General features: G+C 44.1%; 1 protein-coding gene across 1 annotated transcript in view; it reads left to right on the forward strand.

Annotated features, from left to right (window-relative positions):
* Positions 1 to 640: 640 nt before the first annotated feature.
* GRIN2B (glutamate ionotropic receptor NMDA type subunit 2B) overlaps positions 641 to 25137 on the forward strand; it is a 314469-nt gene continuing 289972 nt past the window's right edge. The window contains exon 1 of the mRNA XM_084810064.1: positions 641 to 1051. Within this exon, the coding sequence (XP_084666190.1) occupies positions 641 to 1051 (411 nt within the window). The remainder of the gene's footprint in view (positions 1052 to 25137) is intronic.

The raw sequence follows: 25137 nt of genomic DNA on the forward strand, positions 1-25137 counted from the left end.
GGATATGGGCACAGGTTTGGGTATAATCTATTAGATTCTAACCAAGTTCATTTGAAATGGACCACCAGAGGACACTGATGCATTATCACTACTGAACATGTGATTTTGAGGTGGAACTGTGGTGTAAAACTGTAGATATCCCCTTTCTGACAAGTGTTATTTAATCCTTCTTGCTCTTATTAAGCTTCCTGGTAAAAGCTAAAGGCAAAGAGCTTTCTCCAGTCACCACTAGAGATGAAGACACAAGTCAAATGAATGAGATTTAGATTGGGGTTGAATATCAGATTGGGAGAGGAGCAGTAGATCAGCAGCAGAGCACATACATTGCATGCAGAATGCCCCAGGTTCCGTTCCTGACAACTCCAGTTTTAAGACATTTAAGTAGCAGGGTTAGGAAAAGAGCCTGCCACAACCTTGCCTGAATGTCCCTGTCACTCAAAGCAGACAATGCTGGGCTAGATGGTCTGTCTCAGCACAAGGCAGTATCATATCTTCAGTATGGCCAGTGCTCTGATCAAACAGATGAGTGAATTATCGGGCTGACTCAACTAATTGTATGCCTTGTTGGTTCAGTCCTTGACAGATACGTTATTGACCTCTTTCCATTTTTGTCTCTTTTCAGGGAGTGCAAGAGCTAAAGATGAGGCCCAGAGCAGAGTGCTATTCTTCAAAGTTCTGGCTTATGCTGGCAGTCTTAGCAACAACAGGTGGTGGGGCTTGGGGCCAAAAGAACCACCCCAGCATTGGTATTGCTGTCATCTTGGTGGGTACCTCTGACGAAGTAGCTATCACAGATGCCCACAAGAAAGATGACTTCCATCACCTCTCTCTCATGCCTCGTGTGGAACTGGTGGCCATGAATGAGACTGATCCCAAGAGCATCATCACCCGCATCTGTGATATCATGTCTGACCGTAGGGTACAAGGTGTGGTGTTTGCTGATGACACCGACCAGGAAGCCATTGCCCAGATCCTGGACTTCATTTCTGCCCAGACCCTCACACCCATCCTAGGTATCCATGGAGGCTCTTCCATGATCATGGCAGACAAGGTAAAGTATAGCTTCTTCCCATCCAGAGTGGACCTTAGAAAACAACCTCTTCATCCACAAATGGCATTGTGCTTGTTGAGGTCACTATAGGACTGTAGGGATTGTCACAGAAATATTAAATTCCCCATTATGTAGATACAAGATCTTGCATCAAGTAGCCTCTTTTACTTGGAAAGTGGGGCAAATCTTTCCTGCTTTGTGTTCTGTCAGTTGCAATCCCATTATAAAAGGTTATTATATTATAAGATCAGGCATGCATAATTGTGCCTATATACTTGCCTCTGTGGGAGTAGCTGAAAAGCCTTTAGGATGCTGTGTGGTGAGGAGTCCACTGTCATGTCCCCACCTTCGATGGCCTTACACTGTCCAAATTCTTCCCAGCAGCTTTGCATTGCAATGTTATATCATATCTGGTGATGGCAGCTGTTGCCACTGTAGATGCCATGCATCTGACATAGTATTGGTGCGGCAATTATCATGCCCTATCTTAAACATTCATTTTCCAGTGCAATGACTCACAAAATTAGGCCATTAAAGAATTAAAAACATGTAACATGGCTTAATTACAGCCATGGAAAAGATGCCAATGATCTGGAAATATTGAAAACACGGCTAAATCCAATAGGGAAAGCAGTGAGCACACGGCATTCATAGAAGGCTTATGACAACCAATGGCCATGCTGGCTGGGAATGATGGAAGTTGCAGTCCCACACATCTGGAGGTCACCAAATTGGGGAAGGAAGGTGTATTATTTACGTCCTCCCCCAAGTCCATAAGAAGAGTTGTTTCTTCTATTTTCTTTGTCTTTTTTAATGTCAAGAAACCAATATGATCAAAGCCAAAATGTTTTGAAGGAATTACCTGGAGAGGCCCCTAGGGATAACAGGAATAAGTATTTTGAAGTTTCACAAAGCTGTCAGGGGACTATTCATAAAATTAGCTTTCCTGCAAAATATTCGTAAGTTATAAACATATGTTGTTAACAGAAACAAAGAAAAATGGAAAGGTTTTATCCTAACACTTTTTGCTGGGGATATTTTGAGGATGTTTAATGGTTATTTATTTATTTATTTTAAATGGAAATAACCCAGACTATCATCATATACTGCCTAACTCAGGAGATATGAATAGATAGCTTACAACAATACTACCAGCACCGAATCTGCTTTATAGATGAGAATAAAAAAATGTGTTTTCTGAGAATCATAGAAAGATCATCTAACTATTGGCCAGAGGACATATCATCCATGTATCAAACTATATAATCCAGGTCATGATGTGTCACAAACATAGAGCAAGTGCACTGTAGAAAGAAGCCTGTTTGTGGCCTGTTTGTATCCATTAATTCTTGTACACATGGTCTGCTTTTATATGAGTAGCTCCTCTTTCTACTGTGTTAACCCCACCCTGCCAAATTCATTTGGAGAGTCTTATCACAGTATCTAAACTGAGAAGGCCAATCTCTTCATAAGGTAAGTTCTCTATTCCTGTAACTATCTGTTGCTCTTCTATACACCTGGTCCACTTGGAATGGATCCTTTGAGAATATGAATGATGGCATTGCTCTGTATACAGTCAACAATGCTTCTTTGTTCCTCCTAGCAATGCCCTGCATAATCTATCTAACAATTACATTTGCTATCTTTGTCTCCTCTTTCACTTCCAACTGCTGAAGGCCCCTGCTGATAACCGAAACGTTTACAGTTTGTCCCCAGTGCAATGTCACAGGACTCCTTTATACATTCCACAGAATCAGGTTTTCCTGGACTGTACCACTTCAGGCTGCAGGTTGGGGAGGCTGCATGTTTGAATGCTATTTCATGGGATAAAACACCCTGCAAATACAAAAACTGCATTTTAGGAAGAAGGGTAGGTTGAATCCTTCTCCCTGACAGGCTAATTTTGAATGTGCAGCCATTTGTTTTTAAGACAGGAAGTGGCCAAACGTGTGATTCCTGCCACTGGCAGCTTAACATGGTAGTCCAGGAAAAGCTTTTCTATTTGGTTTTGCTATTTATATAAACTGACCGTTATTACTTTGTATTACTGTGGGACACTGAGCAATAGTGAGACACTGAGCATAGCTGAGAGGTGGAAGAGCTACACTATGTCCCTGGGCTTGCTTGTCCTTGTGAGAGGCAAATGCACTCCTTCCTTCCCTACTATGATATGAGGTGGCTGAGCAGTGAGCATGTTTTCCCCCTTTCTCCCCCACCTAGAAATGGTGCCATGGCAGTTTCTATGGTTGATGAAAGCTCCTGCTGGCCATTGAAGCTGCAACTGGCAGGTGGAGGAAAAGTAGGGTCAGGCCCAACTATTCTGCCCCATAAATTCAGTTGGGTTGGTGGGGTTGAATGAGTGTCATTATGAGGTGATGGAGAGAGGAGTTTGGGGTAAAGTAGCTAGTGTGATGGGAGACAGGTGGGTATATGTGTGATTGCAGCTGTAAAGAAGGAACAGTTCCATTTAAGAAAGGTATGGTGATAGTTGCCCCCTTGCAGTAAATTAACATGGGAGCATTCATGATCTCCAATGAACAGAGATAAAACAGAACTTTAAGTTGTTCTCTTTAGGACCTTCTTGGACTTGATTCTGATTTATTCAAGTGCGGCTTTCAGCTATTAAATAAATAAAGTAGGGTAGTATTTCTATTTGCAAATCTATCAAGAGAATTTGATCAAGTGAGTGAGTTTCTCAAGGCTTATTCTTCTACATGTCTGTCACTGTAAATATAAAATATTACTGTAATATTTCATGTTGCCTGTTGATTTTGATGAGAAATTCTAGTAGGGGACAGGCTCCAAAGGAAAACATTTCTTGTTTTGAATTAAGTGAGCCAGGTGTATGCAGTGCAGTAATGAAAACATCACCTCCATGCTAATCTAATGTATACCATGCCAAATTATTTACAACGTATTAATTTCATAATCAACAAAGACGTGTAGCACCATAAAGACTAACACAAGTTTTATGAAATAAGCTTTCTCTAGTCTACAAAAGCTTATGCCATAATAAATGTGTTAGCTTTTAATGGGCTACAAGACATTGGGTTGTATCCCAATGTCTTGTAGGGGTTGGACACGATAGTCTTAGAGGCCCCTTCCAACCCTACTATTCTGATTCTATAATCCAATGTTAGCCCTACTTAGACCCACTGAAATGAGTGGGATTTAAGTTAGATTAACATTGGCTATTGGCTGTTTTTTCTGCAATAGACTAACACAGCTACCTCTCTGAAAGTTGTTACCATGGAAGGCACATCATTTCATAACATACATTTTGTTATGACCCAGGAAATACTTTTTCACATTTGGAGGGTAATGAACGTGTACATTTTGTATTGTCATGTGACATCACCTGCCCATACATTTTCAGAACAGAAACCTCAGGAGCAGAGTCAGGAAGAAGGGCAAGAAACAAAGCTAGGGATGAATGAACCAGCGATTTTCGAGCTCACCTAAATTCTCCCAAAATCACTTGGAAGCTCATTTCTGCTCGCTCCTGTTATCTAGAGTTAAGGGGACCAATTTTATCTTCTAGAAAGATACAGATGAGTGGCGGGCAGCTGATGCCCATCCATAGGGTAGCTGTAGCTCATGAGCCACCAGTTGCCCACCTAGCATAAGGCTTTTCCTTGGCATTCTGAATTGACATGGAAATGACGGCAATACAATCGTGTGTGTTTGCATTTCCTGCAAATTGCAGTTCTCCTCTTTCACAGTTTTAGATTCATCGACACCTCTTTTTTTGGTAGCTCAGGTTAACCGTGAGTCTTGATTGGTTCAAGTTGTTTAAAGCACATTGCTCCTATAAAAGATATCTTTGTAGCCCAGATTTGCTCACCAAAAGCATTTGGGAAAACTTCTAATCTCACAATTGTGTGTTTAGCCATTCTGTCAACTCTTTAAGATCTGCACTGTCACTATTTATAATAAGCATTATATAACATCTCCTTTTAAATGTGTGTGTTTCACACACAGATTTATTAAATCAGTTAGAACCATCCACAGCTGATCAAGTCTCTCAGTTCTGGAATAGGCAGACCTTTATTACAACCCTAACACCCTAAATTAATTACATTCAAAAATTTATCTTCCTCAAACCAACTTCAAAATGGAATTGAAAACCTGGAGTGTGAAATTGACTGATCCTGCTTCTATAGATCCTCAAGTCATTCATCAGTAATTGTCTGGCCATAGCTAAGTGGCAAAGCTTTGCATGTAGAAGGTTCCAGGTTGAATCTCTGGCATCTCTAGTTAAAAATGGATCCCATGCAGCGATGCCAGGAAATTCCTCTGCCCGAAACCCTGGAGAGAGCCGTGGTCTGACTCAGCAGTGCCTTCTGTGTCGCACACAGTTCTTTTCAGGGGGTGGCTTACTTTCGTTGCCTTTGTATTTTTCCCCTTCTTACTGAAGTTTGGAGAAAAATTGTTAGAGAAGTTGAGATTAACTATACATCACCTAGAAATGTGAGACACACTGGAGAGATGGCTGTAATAGTGCTATCTATCAGCAAAAAGACGGCAGAAAAAGAAAGGGAATATTTTGGTTAATCCACACTATTAAAATGGAGAGAGCCCCCCGCCCCCAGTATATTCTGATAATTTCCATCTGTTTGGGCTGAACTAGTCATCTGAGTGGATTACTATGAGCCAGTGGCAGTATGACATTTCACAAACCTTTCTCAATGTGGGCTGGAGGAGGAGTTATTTAGATTTATTTATTTATTTATTTATTGCATTTATATCCCGCCTTTTTTCCTCTTGCAAGGAACCCAAGGCGGCTTACGTTATCCTCCTCCTCTCCGTTGTATCCTCACAACAACAACCCTGTGAGGTGGGTTGGGCTGAGAGTCTGTGACTGGCCCAAAGTCACCCAGTGAGCTTCCATGGCCAAGTGGGGACTAGAACCCGGATCTCCCGGCTCCCAGTCCGTCACTCTCACCACTACACTACACTGGCTCTCAATTCACTACGTGCACATCCAAACCAGGTATATAAGAAAAGGCAACACTTCGCTGCCATGCGGTATAGCCCTCTAAGGCAATGTAGTTTAAAATGTAAGGAAGGTGGTCAGTCAGGGGACTGAATGCTCCCCCATTTTTTTTTAAAACACCCTCCCTGCACATAGAAAACTAACATAACAAGTGGAACATTAGGCTGGAACCATTTGCCTTAACATGCTAGCTTTTTTTTTTGTCATGGGAGAGTATTCAATCATGTGATTTCCCATAAGCATTCTGAAGTGGCATAGTCCCCAAAGGGCTGAATGATGTGTTTTTTTAAATGTGTACATGTATGTATGTATATAGAATGTAGAATGTGTAGATGTAACTCTAAGGCTCTCTTCACACCTGGCATTTTATCCCACTACAAACCGGTCCTTTTGATTACAGATCCTTTCTGGGATTTACACTGGCCCTGTATACAGGCATCTCTCACAGCGTGTCCCTCCACTCTATACCTCTTCATGGCTGGGTGGAGCTGCATGCAACAATCAGGACAGAAGAGGGCTGCTGGCTCAATGCCCCCTCCCCTTCCCTGATCATTGGTTCCTGTAACATGATTGATGGCTCCGCCCCATCTCTCCACTCCTCCACAGCAGGAGCAAAGTTGGAAGCCCTTCTAGTGACCTGGATGGTGGGCTATCGTTGCTGGTCCCCTCCTTCCTCCGACTTTGTGGCGAGGGAGAGAGAGTCTTCTCGGTGGCTTACCCCGAGGTTGCTGGCGCTGCTAGTCCTTCTCTGCTAAATATGCCAGTGTGTGATGGAATTAAATGCAGTAGATTGCTTGCACTACTGAGTGTGAAGGGTATACCGATTTCCGGGTTCCCAGCTGCAGAAGTAAGAAATCCACAAACAGACTTGTCAATGCACCAAGCCATCCCGAGCAGCCCTCCCACCAGGCAACCACTTCATGTGGGACACCTTCTTCATTAGATCTGGTTTGCTCCCCTCTCCCTGTTGTTGCTCTTCCCCCTTATTCTGGCTTCCCAGCAACCCTGCAAAGTGGTCTAGGACAAGAGATAGTGGCTGGCGAGGTGGGAGGGAGTACTATGGAAACCACCTCCGCATTACTGCCTTATCTAAAAGAACTCCACACACAAAAAAGAAACCATTAAAAATGACAATTCCAAGCTCTGCATGATGAATTTATTCAGGGGAGGAGAAAAGGAATTTTTTAATACCCATTGAAATCTTAACTGTCAAGTAGGGGTGGACGAAAGTCCCTTACCTGTCCTCGAAGGACGTTCGCGGTGGGGGGGAGGCGCTTCGCTGCTCCCCCCGCGAAATTCCGGCCGGGGAGGGGAGGCTTCCCGCCTCGGCCCGGCCGAAATTCAGGCCGGGGGGGAGGCTTCCCGCCTTGGCCCGGCCGAAATTCAGGCCGGGGAGGAGGCTTCCCGCCTCGCCCAGCCGCGAACGCGGAAGTTTTTTTTTTTTTAAAAAAACGCCCCCTGATAGGCTACGTGACGATTCACGTAGCCTATCACGGCTAGATCTGCAAAGTCAGCCGTGATAGGCTACGTGAATCGTCACGTAGCCTATCAGGGGGCGTTTTTTTTTTTCTTTTATTGCAATGGCGGCGGTGGCAGCCGGTTGAAAGACCGGCTGCCGCTCCCGCCCCGCTCGAACACCCGCCGAACCGCCAGCCGGACCCGCTGCTGGGAGGGACATTTGGCGAAGGTAAGTCCCGTCCCGGGGGGGGTGCGGGGGGGGGTTCGGAGGATTTCTCCCCGAAACTTGTTCGGGGGGCCGAATATGTTGGCGCTCGCCCCCCCGAAGTTTCGGGGAGAAATTCTACTGTCAAGCCTTTCTCCTATGTGGCTGAGAAGGGAGACTTCCCCCATCCACCCTGGGAGGAAAAAAGCTCATCAGTCTGGTGAGCAAATGGGAGAAGAAGCAGTCAGTGAAGTCAATGGGAGGGGGAAGTTCAAAGGCAATGCATTGAAGGGGATGTGAGACCTTAAGGATGCAATCCTATGCAGATAGGTGGCCGCCTCTGAAGTCGGAGGTAACCGCCTATCCAATGCAGGGCAGGAGAAGTACGGAGGGGATCATTCTCTCCGCGCTCCTCCTGCCCTGCATTTTCAACTAGACAGCTGCTTTCAACTGTCTAGCCGTGGGACAGCAGAGCGGGGAGGAGGCTGCCGCATGACACATTGGATGTGCTGTACCAGCATTTCCGCCCTCCCCGCCTGTAACGCCCCCTGGAATGCCCCGTTTCAGCCTCTCCGCACTCCTCTTGCGAGTGCGGAGCATGGGGCTTCTCCACGCTGCTTGCGAGGCAGCGCAGAAGGGGGAGCAGGTCAGTTCTCTGGGAACTGACCTCGGAGTGCGGGTTCTGAGGTTGGTTCCCAGAAAACAAGATATCCTGTGGCCGTCTAGCTGCTGACTAGCGGCCATAAGATTGCTCCCTAAGACTGCTACTCTAAGTAGACTTACAGTGCACTCCTGTGCATCCCTACTCAGAAGCAAGCCACACAGATTTTAATGGCACTTACTCCCAGGAAAGGAAAGCCTTACAGCCAATGAGTTTACTCAGAAGTAAGCATTGCTGTGTTCAGGGGGATCTTGGAGAAGCATTTGGGATGGTTAACCACTTTATAGTTCAAGCACCCATAGTGGAATGGGAGAGAAGCAGAAATGGTCACTGGAAGCACGGTCAGTGACCTGCCCCCCCTCCCACCAATTTGTTGTCATGACAATGTTATTCAACTTCACCCAGCAATACCCCCTAGCACACGCCCACACAAAATGTCAGGAATGTTTCTGAGCGCAGGGAGTTGGATAGCAGTTCAGATTCTGAAGGAGAACCATTAGACATGGGGGAGGTGTTTTCCCAGGCTATTCTAGATATGAGTAGGTGTGCTTCTCAGGTTACAAACATCCAGATGGCTGAGCTGGAGGGTCCCTCCTCACCCGTGAGAGGCAGTGAACAGGAGGAGGCAGGGTTTGGGGAAGATGACCTAATAGATGCTAGACACAGACACAGAGCAAAGAGAGAGAAGGCAGGGGAGGAACTTAGACAGTCTACCCAATTGGCCTTGTGTGAAAAGCTGCGCTTAGAGGCCTCATGAGAAGAGAGGGACTTCCCCCCTTAAATTAGGCTAGCCAGACCACCTCCCTCTTCAAAGGGAGGGCAACTATCTCAAATCCCATTTGAATCCCCTGAAGGCATTCCTTTGTAGACTGGGAGCCTCTGAGAATTTGCATCTGTATGACCCTGTGAAGCAATGGATTAAAAGCTATAGACTGAAGCCTCTCGTCTGTGTATGTTTGGGCATTGAAGTAAAGTGGGGTCTAAGGGAATCTTGACACAAAGCGGGACAAAGAACTAAAGGGGAAATACACAGAGGGGAAAAGGTGATTTCAGTTGCAAGCACAGAAAATGCTGGGTTTTCCCCATTCTCAGATAACATGGGAAGAGGGAGGGGAAGTTGTGAGTTAGCAGCAGGAGAGCAGCATTGTCATTTAAAGCTCCTATGAAAACCAGTGATTAAAGAAGAACAATCCTGCTAAAAAACCAAGGTGTGAAGAGAGCCTAAAAGTGAACTCCTACTTGAAGTAATCCCCATGTCTACTCAGAACTAATAACCACTGAGTTCAATGGAAATTACTCCCAGGTAATTGTGTATTGGATTACAGCCTAAGGCTGCAATCCTATATACACTTACCTGAGAGTAGGTCCCATTGAACTCACCGGGACTTACATCTGAGTAGACATAAAGAGGACTGTAAGTGTATTTACTTGGAAATTCCATTTGATTGGGTCTACAGTTGGGTGAAGGAAGGTACCTTCATGCACTTTAGACAGAGCTCCCTAAAGAAATGTAATTTGAGGACTGTTCATATCAAATTGGGTGAGCCGACATAACTGCAGAGATACTGAGACATATCTGCAGTAATGTTTTATTATATTAATTATTATTTTATATTGTTACATTTAAGATACCCTGAACAAAATCTTATAATTTTGTTCTGTGTACTTTAAAATATATATTATGATATGATTGTGTGATATTGTAAACTTGTAATTTTAGGATGTCAATTAAGTTAATTCACATGTTTGAGGTGTGAAGATGGAATTGAAGTATATATATATGAAATAAGTACCATTTTTAAATAAGTGGGAGTTACTTCTGATTGAACATGATTAAGATTGTGCTGTAAAATTAAATATTAAGCCCTAACGCCCTCCCATCAATGTAGTCTTAGACAGGAAAAATGAATCCAGATTAAGAAGTCTGACAACATAAAAGATGCAATAATGCCTGAGCTGGAGTATCTTGGGGAGGGGGAAGTTCCACAGTCTTTCTGTATGCCCTTGTCTGAACATAGGCCTCTTTAGAGAACAGTCTCCCTCTGGGGACATATTTTCAGTATGGTGAGCTCAAACTACTAAGAACTTTGTAACCCAAAAACCAGCCCTCAAAAAGCTATTGGACTTCCACAGTCTACTCCTGCTCTAGCTTCTGAACAATTGTCAGGGTAGCCTCATATACAACACATTATAACAGCTCAACCTTGTCATTACAAAAGAAGTCCATTAGTTCTTTAGCTTCATAATTCATCTACTTAGTTAGGAAGTCCTTTATGTCATATTAAAAGACATTTTACTGGGTTTTCTGTTGTTTTGTACATGAACAATAGGTGACAGGTGACCACTAATTGCTCCTTGTACTTTTTCTAGGAAGCAGTTGATACTGGTCACAATATAGATGAATAGCTTGTATGACTAATGTATTTCTGCAGAAGACTGAGATAACAGCAATTAAGTGAATGTAACTCTTTGAATGCAAGTTTACTGATGGATGGGTTTTTGTTTTTTTTAAGAAGGATGAAATGGCTAGGATGTTCTGAAACATATTGCTAAGAACAGAGATAAAATTGATCAAAACGAAAATTTAGGCCAGTTATCAGAACATATTTCTTCATGGTGAACTCTGTGATTCTTTAGAAAAAAATATTCTCAGGTGGAAGGTAAAGCTATATCAAAATGGAATGGACAGTGCATGAGAAACTGCATTGCAGAGATCAACTGAGGCACAACCAGGGTAGATGAGAAGTAGAGAAGAAGAAACTGCAAGATGGGCATGGTACCAATGCAGAAATATGTGGAAAGGGCAAGCTAGAAAGAGAATCTGGTGTGATCAGAGGGGGAAAATATTAAATGTAAGACCTGTCAGGCAGTTTATATGAAAGAAAGAAAGAAAGAAAGAAAGAAAGAAAGAAAGAAAAGACATTCTCTTCCTTTCTGTGCTGTGATGATAGCTCCTATCCATCTTTGTGCAAGGTTCCATATGCTAATTATAAATGGAAGTTCCAGAAAGAGTTGGATGGGCAGGGGAATCAAAATGAATGCAGGATAGCAGGAACATAAGAAAAGTAAGAATAAAATAATATCTAATCACAATAACTATTCACAACACCATTGATTTAAACAAAAAAAGTGTTGTCCCTTCTGTTTCAAATATATGTATTCATATAAGCAGAACATAGTCTAGATATGCATTCAAATGCAGCAAGAGCAATAAGATCTTCAGTCAGCTGAATAATTGGTAGTGGGTGTTTATCCCTGCAGTTTTGGAGTATACGTTTCTTTGCAACTGTTAGGGCTCCCAGAGCCCACTTATTCTGTCCATCTACTAATCTCCACATCACAGGAATATAATTCAAAAGTGCATGAGCTTCCGCCGGTATCACAGATTTTTCAAGAACAAAATTAATGTGGGCAGTAACTTCCAAACAAAATGAAGCCACCACAGGGCATGTTTTTGTACTTCAGCAAATCTTGGGGTTTCCCTGAGGCTGTTGATACCGCCCTCATGTACGTGGGTGGTGCCAATTTGGCTATTTAAGGATGGACCCTTTCTCCCAAACATCACTAATAGAGGGTGTGATACATTAAAGTGTCCCAAATTGCTAGGCACTTTAGAAAACATGAACAATCACTATAAGTCACGGGTGGTGCTACACCTCCCATCCACCTCTTCACCACTGATCATAACATGAGCTAGGGAAAACAGAGAACTGCAGAGTAAGCAATGATATTTTGTTGGCTTCCAGACTACATTGATTGGTAGCTTCTTGAGACAAAACCACTAGTATTCTTGCCAAGCTTCTGAAATGGAGTTGTTTCCTTCTCTCTCTCTCTCTCTCTCTCACACACGCACGCACGCACACTGATTCTTATCCTCAGTATATTCTCCATCATTCTTTCCCTCCTTTTAATCTGCTGCTATCTTTTTGTGTAACTATGACTCTCATCTCTGAGGCATTTAGCAGCAAGAGCAGAATTAAGATTTCCGAGCTGTATTCCATTGGACTGGCAATGCACAGGGTGGAATTATTGCCAAGCCATTAGCTTTGCCAGGTGGCAGTTGTGTGCATGATCAAATTTTACTTCTTGTTCCCTTTCCATCTCCAGTCTGCTTTTTGCTTTTTCTTGTTCTCTTTCTACTCTCTCACACCCTGTCTCTTCCTTTGCTGTCTGCCATTCTCTCCTTTTTACTTAATTAATTACAGTTTGCATAGTGCTTTGAAAATGCAAGTGCTGTATAAGTGCTAAGTGTTATTATTTTTTTCTAGCTGCCTCCTCTCTTTGCATTTGTGTCTTTGTATTCATGTCCCTTTGTGACTTCTGGAGAGAGAATGTGCAGGTCTAAATTATTTATAAGCTTATAGAGTAATTACAGAAATGATTTAATTACTCAGTTAACACAGTTTTTTGCACTACAGGCTCAACCTTGGTGGCACTCTGCTTGCTGCAGACTGTCAGATGCAGAAGGGATGAGTGGAGGGAAAGGGGACAGGAACATGGGGAAGAAGGAAAGGAGCAACTGATTTCCTCCACCCCCCAACAGCTTGGTTTATCTAGTATCATTGGTTTATCTAGTATTAAGAGGTGTTTACAGATTTGGTCAACAGAACCATTTATGTTTAATGAGATATTGGTTACAGTTTGTGTTTGCATTCATCAGATCACATATAAAGTAGCAGTTATTTTAACTATACAGACTGGAGAAGGAAGAGAAGCTGTTGTACATGTTTGCTCCCTATTAGCCAGCTATTATTACTCACTGAAAAGGGTATGAAGGAAAGAAAAACAAGGGTGCAATCCTATGCATGTTTAGACAGAAAAAAGTCCTACAACTCCCAGCATTCCCCAGCTAGCATGGCTGACTGGGGAATGCTGGGAGTTGTAGGGTTCCCCCCCCCCCCGTCTAAACGTTCATAGGATTGCAACCTATTCTATCTGGCCCTGCATTGACACACTGATCCAATTTTCCTTTTGTCTGAAAGTGGAAGGCTCATTTGCTGCAGAGGATTTGCTTTCGGGACATTATTCCTTTATTTGGATAAAGGTGATCAGACCCTTAAAATACATTTGGCAAAATAACTCTTTTTACTCAATACCCTACTTTTGCATCGTCATAATATGTTAGCAATCACAATAATACCCAAGTCTCTCTCTACACCAAGTTCAAAGGATTGGCTCTCCTAGTATTTGTCTTTGTTGTTTATTCGGTCAGTCGCTTCCGACTCTTCGTGACTTCATGGACCAGCCCACACCAGAGCTTCCTGTCGGCCGTCGCCACCCCCAGCTCCCCCAAGGTTGAGTCCGTCACCTCCAGAATATCATCCATCCACCTTGCCCTTGGTCGGTCCCTCTTCCTTTTGCCTTCCACTTTCCCTAGCATCAGCATCTTCTCCAGGGTATCCTGTCTTCTCATTATGTGGCCAAAGTACTTCAGTTTTGCCTTTAATATCATTCCCTCAAGTGAGCAGTCTGGCTTTATTTCCTGGAGGATGGACTGGTTTGATCTTCTTGCAGTCCAAGGCACTCTCAGAATTTTCCTCCAGCACCACAGTTCAAAAGCATCTATCTTCCTTTGCTCAGCCTTCCTTATGGTCCAGCTCTCGCAGCCATAGGTTACTATGGGGAATACCATTGCTTTCACTATGCGGACCTTTGTTGTCAGTGTGATGTCTCTGCTTTTAACTATTTTATCAAGATGTGTCATTGCTGTTCTCCCAAGAAGTAAACATCTTCTGATTTCCTGGCTGCAGTCAGCATCTGCAGTAATCTTTGCGCCTAGAAAGACAAAGTCTGTCACTGCCTCCACATTTTCTCCCTCTATTTGCCAGTTATCAGTCAAGCTGGTTGTCATAATCTTGGTTTTTTTTTGAGGTTTAACTGCAACCCAGCTTTTGCACTTTCTTCTTTCACCTTCATCATGAGGTTCCTCAGCTCCTCCTCGCTTTCAGCCATCAAAGTGGTATCATCTGCATATCGGAGATTGTTAATGTTTCTTCCAGCGATTTTAACTCCAGCCTTGGTTTCATCAAGCCCAGCACGTCGCATGATGTGTTCTGCGTACAGGTTGAATAGGTAGTGTGAGTGTATACAACCCTGCCGTACTCCTTTCTCAATCTTAAACCAGTCTGTTCTTCCATGGTCTGTTCTTACCATTGCTACTTGGTCGTTATACAGATTCCTCAGGAGGCAGACAAGATGACTTGGTATCCCCATACCACCAAGAACTTGCCACAGTTTGTTATGATCCACACAGTCAAAGGCTTTAGAATAGTCAATAAAACAGAAATAGATGTTCTTCTGAAACTCCCTGGCTTTCTCCATTATCCAGCAGATATTGGCAATTTGGTCTCTAGTTCCTCTGCCTTTTCTAAACCCAGCTTGTACATCTGGCAATTCTCGTTCCATGAATTGCTGGAGTCTACCTTGCAAGATCTTGAGCATTACCTTACTGGCATGTGAAATAAGTGCCACTGTTGGATAGTTTGAACATTCTTTGGTGCCTCCCTTTTTTGGTATGGGGATATAAGTTGATTTTTTCCAACCTGTTGGCCATTCTTGTGTTTTCCAAATTTGCTGGCATATGGCATGCATCACCTTGACAGCATCATCTTGCAAGATTTTAAACAGTTCATCTGGGATACCGTCATCTCCTGCTGCCTTGTTATTAGCAATGCTTCTTAAGGCCCATTCAACCTCACTCTTCAGGATGTATTTGTCTAATTGTGTTTTATTGCACTAAATGTGAAAGTGAAACTTAGCTTTTGTTGTTTCTCAAAATAAGTATAACCAAATCAGAGTTGAGACTCTCTGGATGATGTAGTCCAGTCTCCTGCTCCAAGGTAGGATATGCTGTTTCTAAAACATCCCTGAGAGGTGTCTGCCCACAGATAAAGATTCTCCAACCCTTCAAGACAGCTTCTTGCATTATTGCTTGGCTTGAGCAGGTTAATGTTTAACATAAATCTACTGCTTTGTAGTTTTGTATGGTGGGGACCTTACTCCCATATCTTTGGGACAGTTCTCATGATTAGCCTGATCTTTGCTGTGCTGCAGTGCGACCTTGATAATGGCCAGAGAGGGGTACTTCAACTCATCAGTCCAACTAGACCAGGTGACCTGGGGAGCCAATAAAGTATTGGCTCAACTTTTATAAGCTGTTGTTTTAGGCTTGATTCCTCGGTCTGAAAAGCAGTAAAGAGTATTTAGATAAAACAACTAAAAATGGGATCAGACCAAGGGTGAATGATCACAGACCATAATTGAATGGTCACAATCTGTACTTTTTTAATTTCATTGCCGTCTAACTCCACCTATTATGTTTCCTCTCTGCACCCATATACCTGCCAGCAGAGGATAACACTTCATAAGAACGTAACAAGAGCCATGCTGGATCAGACCAAGGGCCCATCTAGTCCAGCATTCTGTTCACACAGTGGCCAACCAGCTGTCGACCAGGAACCCACAAGCAGGGCATGAGCACAACAGCACCCTCCCACCCATGTTCCCCAGCAACTGCTGTACATTGGCTCACTGCCTGTGATACTGGAGTTAGCACATAGCCATCAAGACTAGTAGCCACTGATAGCCTTTTCCTCCAGGAATTTGTCTAACCCCCTTTTAAAGCCATCCACATTGGTGGCCATCACTACATCCTGTGGTAGTGAATTCCATAGTTTAACTACGTGCTGTGTGAAGAAGTACTTCCTTTTATCTGTCCTGAAGCTCCCACCAATCAGCTTCATGGCATGATCTGGGTTCTAGTATTGTGAGAGAGGGTGAAAAATGTCTCCCTGTCTACATTCTCCACACCATGCATAATTTTGTACACCTCAATCATGTCTCCCCTTACCCTCTTTTTTCCAAGCTAAACAATCCCAGCTGTTGTAACCTTCTCTCATAGGGGAGATTCATCAGCCCCTTGATCATTTTAGTTGCCTCTTTCTGCACTTTTTCCAGCTCTATGATATCTTTTTTTAGGTGTGATGGCTAGAACTGTACACAGTATTCCAAGTGTGGTTGCACCATAGATTTGTATAAGGGCAGTATAATATTGGCAGTTTTATTCTCAATTCCTTTTCTAATTATGTCTAATATGGAGTTTGCCTTTTTTTACAGTGGCTGCATACTGGGTTGACATTTTCATCAAGCTGTCCACCACAACCCCAAGACCTCTTTCCTGGTCGGTCACTGCTAGTTCAGATCTTATCAGGTTACATCTGAAGTTGGGATTTTTTGCCTCAGTGTGCATCACTTTACACTTGCTTACACTGAACTGCATTTGCCATTTAGATGTCCATTCTTCCATTTTCGAGAGGTCATTTTGGAACTCTTCACAATCTCTTGAAGTTGGCCATTATTACAACACTTCCTTGTTTGGAGGCCTCCCTGATTTTGGTTTCTATCTCAAGGTCACTCTGATCATTCTGGTCTGGGGGACAATAGCACGTTCCTAGCATTAAATTAGTTCTGAAGCCTGGTATTGTCACCCACAGTGCTTCTTTGGAAGAGCCTACCCCTTTTAGGTGTTCTAGTCTGCAAGACACTATGCCCTCTTTGATGTAAAGGGCAATACCTCCACCAGTACGCCCTTCTAGGGATGTATGAAACCCCACTTACCTTGCTCCGCTGGGGTCCGCAGGGGGGGAGGTGATCCGTTCCCCCGCTGGAATCCTCAACGGGGGGGGGAGGTGATCTGTTCCTCCCCCCCCGGAATCATCCCTGGCCAGCTCTGCTCTGTGGTGGAGCCGCCGGCCGGGCCGATCTGCAGCTGGGCTGCTGCGGACACAAATGGCGTCCTGTGTAGGGGATGCCATTTGTGTCCCCGCTTTAGCCGTGATAGGCTACGTAAATATTTACGTAATCTATCATGGCTAAAGTGGGGACGCAAATGGCGTCCTCTATGCAGGACGCCATTCGCGGCCGCACATCATAGCAGCGGCCAGCAATGGCCAGATCCGGACCACCGGAGGCAGGTAGGATCTGGTCTGCAGGGACTTCATGTGGTGGCGGGGGGGATTGCTCCATTCCGCCCTGGACTCCTGGGGGAGGCGGATTCTAAAGAACCTGGCCTCACTGGAGTCCATGGTGGAATTCTCTGCCATCCCTACGGCCTTCCCTGTCCTTCCTGTAGTGTTTATACCCAGAGATAATGGTATCCCACTGGTTTTCTCTGTTCCACCAGGTTTCTCTGTTCCACCAGGACAATATTTGTTCGTCTTCCAAGGAATGGGTCCCTTCTAAGGGATCATTGCCCTCTTCCTCAGAATGACTCCCTCCTTCCCTGAGACCCACATTCTCTATCACAGCAGAGGAGCTGTCACCCTGGGAGTGGGACATAGCATACCCTGTGGTCCCATCCACCAACCTCTCTGCCTCTCTTAGCTTCTCCAGGTCAGCAACCTTGGCCTCAAGGGAATGAACTTGTTCCCTGTGAGCCAGGAGGTCATTACACCAAGCACGCACTCACAACGTCTGTCCAGCAGGCAGAAAGTCATACATGTGGTACTCAGTACAATACACTGGATAGCCCCTGTCCCTTGCTTGCTTTCTGTCTTCATAATTGGTTTTTTAATTGGGTGTGTTTTCCTAGGAAAACTTAGTTGTTTACTACAAGAAGGTGGGGAAATTATTTACAGCTATTTATTTACAGTTACTTATTATGAGTAGAGAGGGCAGAGTTCACCGCCCTGGCTTCCTCACCCTGTTGCTAAACTCGCACAGTTGCTTAACTCGCTTGTTCGCTGATGCTTTGTCCCTGGGGCTGAGATGCTTTGTCACTGGGGCTCCTCACGCTTGGAGAGCTGGCTCCCTTGCAAGTGTGCCTCCTTGTATAGATAGGTCCAACTGCTGCTGCAGTGAATCTGATTGGAGGGCCTCATTCGAAAAGCAAGGGAGGCTGCGTGTGAACTCCTGATCAGCACTGGCTTTCAGTGGCTGGGAATGTAGGTCAGTTGGCCTCCCAGGGAATGGTGATCCCTATTTAGGAAGGAGGACTATTAACAATAATGAATGGGAGACCTATTGAGGGGAGATCCTCTATTCAATGGGTTGTTGGAAGGGACAGCAGACAAAGGGTAGGTGATTTGGGAAAGCTGTAGCTTACAAGGTCTGGATCCTTTTACTGTGTGTTTTTAAAACTTAAATGGTATGTTGAACTCTTAAACTTGCTTTATTTAATGAACTGTTCTTTAAGGCCTAAAGCCTGAGCCTAAACTGAGCCAATCTGAATCTAGCCTACACTTTTTCCTGCTTTAAGCAGACACTTATTCTCCCTTTCTATGCTTGGCGTATTTAAAGTATGCAGCTGAGCTTCTTTTCAACCACTCAGGGGTCTTTGTTAATGGAAGGCTGCAAGGCCTGTAGGTTCTTGCTGGATTCCCCCCCTCCCCCAATATTTAGCTCTCTCTTGTAAGTTTGTAAGGGGTTATCCCTCTGGGATTTAGCTGTGCCCTTGTTTTGGTTTCAGCTGCTATTTATCAATTTTAAATGATTACCTGAGGTACATCAATAGATGATTAAGTAATTTCATTTACCTTCCCTTGCACAGTTGCTTAACTTGCTTGTTTGCTGCTGCTTTGTCACTGGGGCTTGGAGAGCTGGCTCCCTCACAAGCGTGGCTCCCTCACAGAGTATTACACATTAAAAGCCTGTTTTTAAAAGATGGCTTTTAAAAAGCCTATCTAAGATAAGAAAAAGATGGAGCTTCCAAATTTGTTTCCGCCATTAAGAAACACCTGTCCTCAGGGGTATCATGGGGGGAGGCACCTGCGCATGGGTCCTGGACCTTTTTTTTGAGAAGCGCCCCGGATGTTTTGAGCTGTCCTAATTGCAATTTTTTTACATTTCCCCATTGACTTGTATTGGCAAATAGAAAGCAAACAGCCATAACTTTTTTAGTTTGTAAGATAAATTCATGACATTTGGAGACCTAGTAGCCCCTATAGAGCTGAATGAATCTGTTACATTTCAGGCAGTTAGGCCCAGTAGCTTTTGTGCTAGCCACAGGTAAACTTGTTTTTTTCAAGAAAATCTGTCAAAGCAAAGAGCTATAATTGTTTTGTGCTTCCACACAAGTGCATGGAATTTGGGGACCTGGCAGCCTCCGCCAAATTTCAGACAGTTAGGTCCAGTAGCTTTTGTGCTAACCATGCATAAAGTTTCCTTTTCTCAAAGACTAAAACAAAAAGTAAAAACTGTCAAGCCACACAGGTGATTAGAGAACTTAATCAGAAGGTATTTAAGGTGACCATTAGGAGGTCACTGTCCCTAATCTCTGGTGTAGGGTATTTTTTTTTTTGAGGTGCAAAAAACCTCTCTCCCCCTACTTTTCTGCTCTTACATGCCCACTGTTGGGAGCTTGCTTGCAATGAAATTTTGAAGAGGGAGATGGATGCGAAGAAAGAGTTCCATGTGAAATACTGGTATTTCACACAGCATCTGATTTTACTGCTCCAAACTGGAACCTTTGGATTTTGCAGAAGTTTAGTACTGCAAAGGATCCCATCAGCCTCCACAAACTTCTTTCTCCCCCTCCACTTTAATTTCTCCTAAATAGGTGTAGGACTTGAATTATTCCAAAAGGAATGTTAGGACTATGTGGCATCATGATCGAGGAATTGCTGAGGCTTTTAAATAGGTACTACAGTTTTTTAAAAAGCTAGAAAAAGCCCTCAGCCCCCTCACCTCAAAAAGTTAATTTAAATATTGCAATCCTTACAAACCCTCCACAGCCTCCTAAATTCCTCTGAAGTACTACCTCTCTGAAAGGAACCACTTGGCTTAGGGAATTCTCTGTAACACCCTCCCCCCACATTTCCAGTCACCATTCTTCTTTTCTTCTTCCCGCCCCATCCTGTTCTTTCTTTCTCTTCTTTCTCTTTCTTTCTCTTCCCAGAGCATATCTTGAGGAATTCTTAAAGAGAATTCTCTTCGGTGGGCAAGAGAAGTTCTGAACTGTATTTGACTTAATACAAACAGACAAGAGGGTTGGTTTTTCTCCTTCTCCTCACTCAAGTCTTTGAGAAGAGTGGGTTCACATGGTCGCAGAGAAACAAATCTGGGGCTATTTTGTTTGTTACTTGCCATTATCCAGCAATAGGAAGGGTTGTAGCTCAGTGGTAGATAGGGGTGTACAGACCCCACCTAACTGGGTCCTCCCCCCCGGAATCTTCCCTGGCTGGCTCCGCTCTGCGGTGAGTCTACGGAGACGCTGGCCGGGGCTGGCCGCTGCCGGACTTCCGGCTGCGGCTGGTCTACGGATGCAAATGGCGTCCGGCATAGCGGACGCCATTTGTGTGCCTCCCTTTGGCTGTGATAGGCTATGTAAAGATTTATGTAGCCTACCACGGCAAAAAGGGAGGCACGCAAATGGTGCAGCAGATGCCATTTGCATCCTTCCCTTTTTGCCATGATAGGCTACGTAAATCTTTACGTAGCCTATCACGGCCAAAGGGAGGCACGCAAATGGCATAGCGGACGCAATTTGTGTGCCTCCCTTGGCCGTGATAGGCTACGTAAAGGTTTACGTAGCCTATCACGGCAAAAAGGGAAGGACACAAATGGTGTCTGCTATGCCGGACGCCATTTTGCATCCTCACAGGGCAGTGGACGGACCCGGCTGGATCCGGAGCTGGTGGTGCCAGCCTGCCAGGTAGGATCAGGCCAGGTCGGACTTCGCGGGGTGGCGGGGTGGGGTGGTCCATTCTGCCACGGACTCGGGGGGGGGGCGGATTCTAAGAATCCAGCCTCATTGGAGTCTGTGGTGGAATTCTCCACCATCCCTAGTGGCAGAGCACATGCTTGGCATGCTGAAGGTCCCAGGTTCAATCCCCAGCATCTCCAGGTATTTATTTATTTATTTATTTCATTTCTATACCGCCCAATAGCCGAAGCTCTCTTCAGGTAGGGCTATGAAAGAATCCTGCCTGAAACTCTGGAGAGCTGCTGCTGCCAGCCAGTGTCAACAGATGGACCCAGGGTCTGACTCAGTATAAGGCACCTTCCTATGTTCCTATGAGCAGAAAGCTTTAATAAAACATAGAAGGTTTTGGGGTTGTTTTTTTTTAAGTGGAGGGGAGATAAATACTACTCATTTAAACAATCCTATGTATGCCTACTCAGAAGCCCCATTATATTCAATGAGGCTTATCCTCAGGAAAGTGTGCATAGGATTCCAGCAAAAGGAGGTGTCAGGAGCACTCTCGTGGCTTCTCCCAGTAAATTCCAATAGCCAACTCAAGACACAGATGAAAGGATTTCTTTTCAAAGCTTTAATCCTTTTACAACTTAATGACTCTCTCAGATGCTAATCACCAGCGACTAAAGCAAGGAACAGCAGGGTAGCCTAAGTTTCAAGTAGTCAGTTGATCCCTGTTTGAAAGAGAGTTACTTGAAGACCCAGAACTTATGGGCTAAGGAGAGATCCTCCCTCTTTCCCTTGGGTCCATGGGAGGCGGCCATTGCTTGCGCGCCAAACAGGTGCTACGCCCCCTTTCCGCGCCCTTCATCACTCATCGCTCTTTGCGTCTGCGTCAAGCATCTAAGAAGATCCCCTCCCGCATTCCCTCACTACCCGGGTTGCTATCTATCTCTGGAATGCTGGCAGGAGGAATCTCTGCCAGGTGCTGAGCCTGTGAGGGATGAGCTGGCCCCTCTCCCACGGATAGCTGTTCCTCCTCAGAATCAGAACTGCTCTGAGGCTCTCTGGGCTCAGTTTCCACCATGACAGGAGGTTTGCACCCTGATGTTCTGCATGTTTACTCAGAAATAAGTCCTGAGTTGTGAGCTTTGTACTGCAGGCTTAATACAGTGCCTGCCTACCCACTTCTGGCTAATGAATTGACTACCCTTTCAGCTCAGTCCTATGCATGTTTTGTCATTTGGGGAGGGTTTTTTTCCCATGAACTCTAGCTTCATTGGTGAGGGACAGGCACTTAGTACATGCTCAGAGTTTCTCCATAACTTAGCCCTAGTTTTGAAAACAGACTCATTGGCTGAATCCTGGTGAAGTCTTGGCACAAATGAAGTTATGGGGAGGAAGATGCAATGAGAGCTTGTGCATAACAAGGAGGAGGTAGAGGAGAGTTGCACAAAACATGACATCTGTTTTTATGAAGAGTTGCTGGAGGATGGTAGGATGAGCAGGGATGGTTGCATGGAGGGGAATAGAATTGGTAGGGGGAGAATAAGTGCTCAGTGGTGAAAGAAAAGCATTCTGCATATGCTCAGAGGCACTCTGTATTTCAGAACATAAGAAGAGCCGTGCTGCATCAGACCAAGGTCTATCTAGTACAGCATTCTGTTCACACAGTGGCCAACCAGATTCCCACGGGAAACCCACAAGCAGGACATGGGTGAAATAGCACCTTCCCGCCCATGTTCCCCTGCTGCCAACATTGGTGAAATGTACATAAATTCGAGTAATTCTAAATTAGAATGCATGTATATCCTTCAGAAACTCTGCAGGTTTCTTGTCTGGGGGATACCTCTAATGACCTGTGCATTTTCATATCAATCTACCCAAAAACTATTGGGGGGCAGGGTGAATGGAAGGGAAAGCAAACCACTCCCTCCTCCAAATTGGAGAACTCCCCTTCTCCTGAACTGCTGCACCTATCCTTCTGAAACTTTGCTGGTTTCTTACTTAGGGACACCTCTAGGCTGTCTGTAACTTTCAGAACAATGGTCCACAAGGAAAATAGAGAGATAAGTATGTCCTCTTTTGGAGACCTCAAAATGTCAAGGCCACCCTTGCACAAAAGCCCTTGTGGCAGGCATCATCTCCTCTGATGGGGCAATGAATCCTGAAATTTTTATCCAATTCTTCCAAGGAATTAAAATATTATTGGCAGTTCCCTTTCAAAGAAAATCAAAATACAAACCTTGCACCTATTTTTCTGATATTGGGCAGGTGTAATCCCCTTCTAGGTGGCTACTCTGCCTGAAAGTACCATCCAGTTCTGACCAAGAGAAAAAAGTTACAGGTTTTTTTTCTCATTTCCTATGGTAGTCAACAGGAAGCATAAAGACTCATTTTTCCAAACCTTGACTCAGGTCTGAGCAGAAATGGGATGTTTTCCAAAATGCTGAATCGGGGTGTGAGTTTAAGGGGGGGGTGTCAGTGCACACTCCATATGTATGTATGAAAGTATGTAATCGATGCACACACATAAGCACACCACATGCAACCCTACACACACACACACACACACACACATATTAGAGGTCTGCTTAGACTTGGAGAGAGAGAGAGAGAGAGAGAGAGAGAGAGAGAGGTGCAAATCTGTGTTATGGGCCTGTATCCTGGATCTTTTAAGAACCTAGTAATGCCCCTGCCTGTCCCTCACATCCCTCTGTTGTACCTCCAGTGGAGATGTGACAGAGAGCAGGGCTTCTGAAGCTGATCTTAATGCTTAAGCAGATTCATATGGGAGAAGGCTGTCTCTGAATGAACCTGGTCCTAGGCCATCATTGGCTTTAAACTTTAACATTTACTAGCTAATGCTAGTCCTAAACTTGAGTCCAGAAACAAACAGATAACTAGTATAGTTGGTTGGTACAGGGATGGACTTGTATGGTCCAAGTGTTGGTCTTCTGCCAACATTCTAGCTGTTTCCTTTTAGACCAACTGCAGTTTCTGAACCATCTTGAACAGCAGCCTCATGCAGAAAGCATCAGAATAATTGTATCCAGTTGAACAAGGCCAGTTTCATTTTTTTTCTAGGAAAGGTCATCATTGGTAAACCAGCCAAAGGTGGTAGAAAACATTTGGTCACTGCTATCACTTCTTTCAGACATCCATTTAAATATCTGAAGAATGTCAACAAACCACATCCTTATTTTTCCTTAGGGCTGTGGTGAAAAGAGGGGGTGCTTTTTGTCAGAGCTTTTGGCAGCTGCAGCTGTGGAAAGTATCTGTCTTCTTGGTGATTTTTTGGGAGAGGGCAATGTGCAATGGAGCAAAAGTATTTGCCTGTTCAGAGTGAGGGCAATGACGTTTCAGGAAATATTGTTCTCTCTCTTAATTGGCTTTGATATCAATATGTATCCAGATCTGATTGACTATGTAGCACAGTGACATAGTGAAGCCAGTACATGATTCCCAATTTATTATGAACCCTTGTACTAGGAAGACAAAAACCAGTCTGAAAAAATAATGCTGAAACTGAAGCCAATTGGGAAATGAATGGCTCTGGGCAAATTAAATAGATTTAAACCCTAGGGCTGGCCTTTGGTTGTTTCCTTCTTTAACATTTTCTTTTGTTCCAGAAGGGATTTTTAAAAAAAATCATGTTAAGTAAATTTTATATAGTTGAGCAGCATTACCCATTAGGCTCAGTCTGAAAAGCTGGGTATCTTAGCAATTTCACTCCGCCTGTAGTCAAGGAGGTGTTTCTGGATGTCTTAGTAGTCTCCCTGTGCTATCTTGAAGAATGGGAATTTAGAGGTCAGAAAATTCTCTCTTTCTTCCAAGGCTCCAGGAGGAGGTAGTAATCTTATCGGTAGCCATATAATACAGTGCTAGGTTGCAAGTACTAGAATGCAAATCAAAGAAAAATAATGGATTCTACAGAAGGATAGGAAGAAAAAGGGAAATGGAGGCAGCGGTATTCACCAGGTTTACCTTTTGATCACCAACACTGATTTAATTTTTATATGTTGACGAGTGCCTCAAAAGTTCCCATCTTTTTTTCTTTTAAATATCAAATGTGCTTCATTTCCTGATGACTGTATTATTAAATGTTTCCTAGGTGAGTCTTGGTAATCTA

This window comes from Heloderma suspectum, chromosome 7 (assembly GCF_057233095.1).
Source record: "Heloderma suspectum isolate Gila_16-S chromosome 7, 16-S_ref, whole genome shotgun sequence".
NCBI lineage: Eukaryota > Metazoa > Chordata > Lepidosauria > Squamata > Helodermatidae > Heloderma > Heloderma suspectum.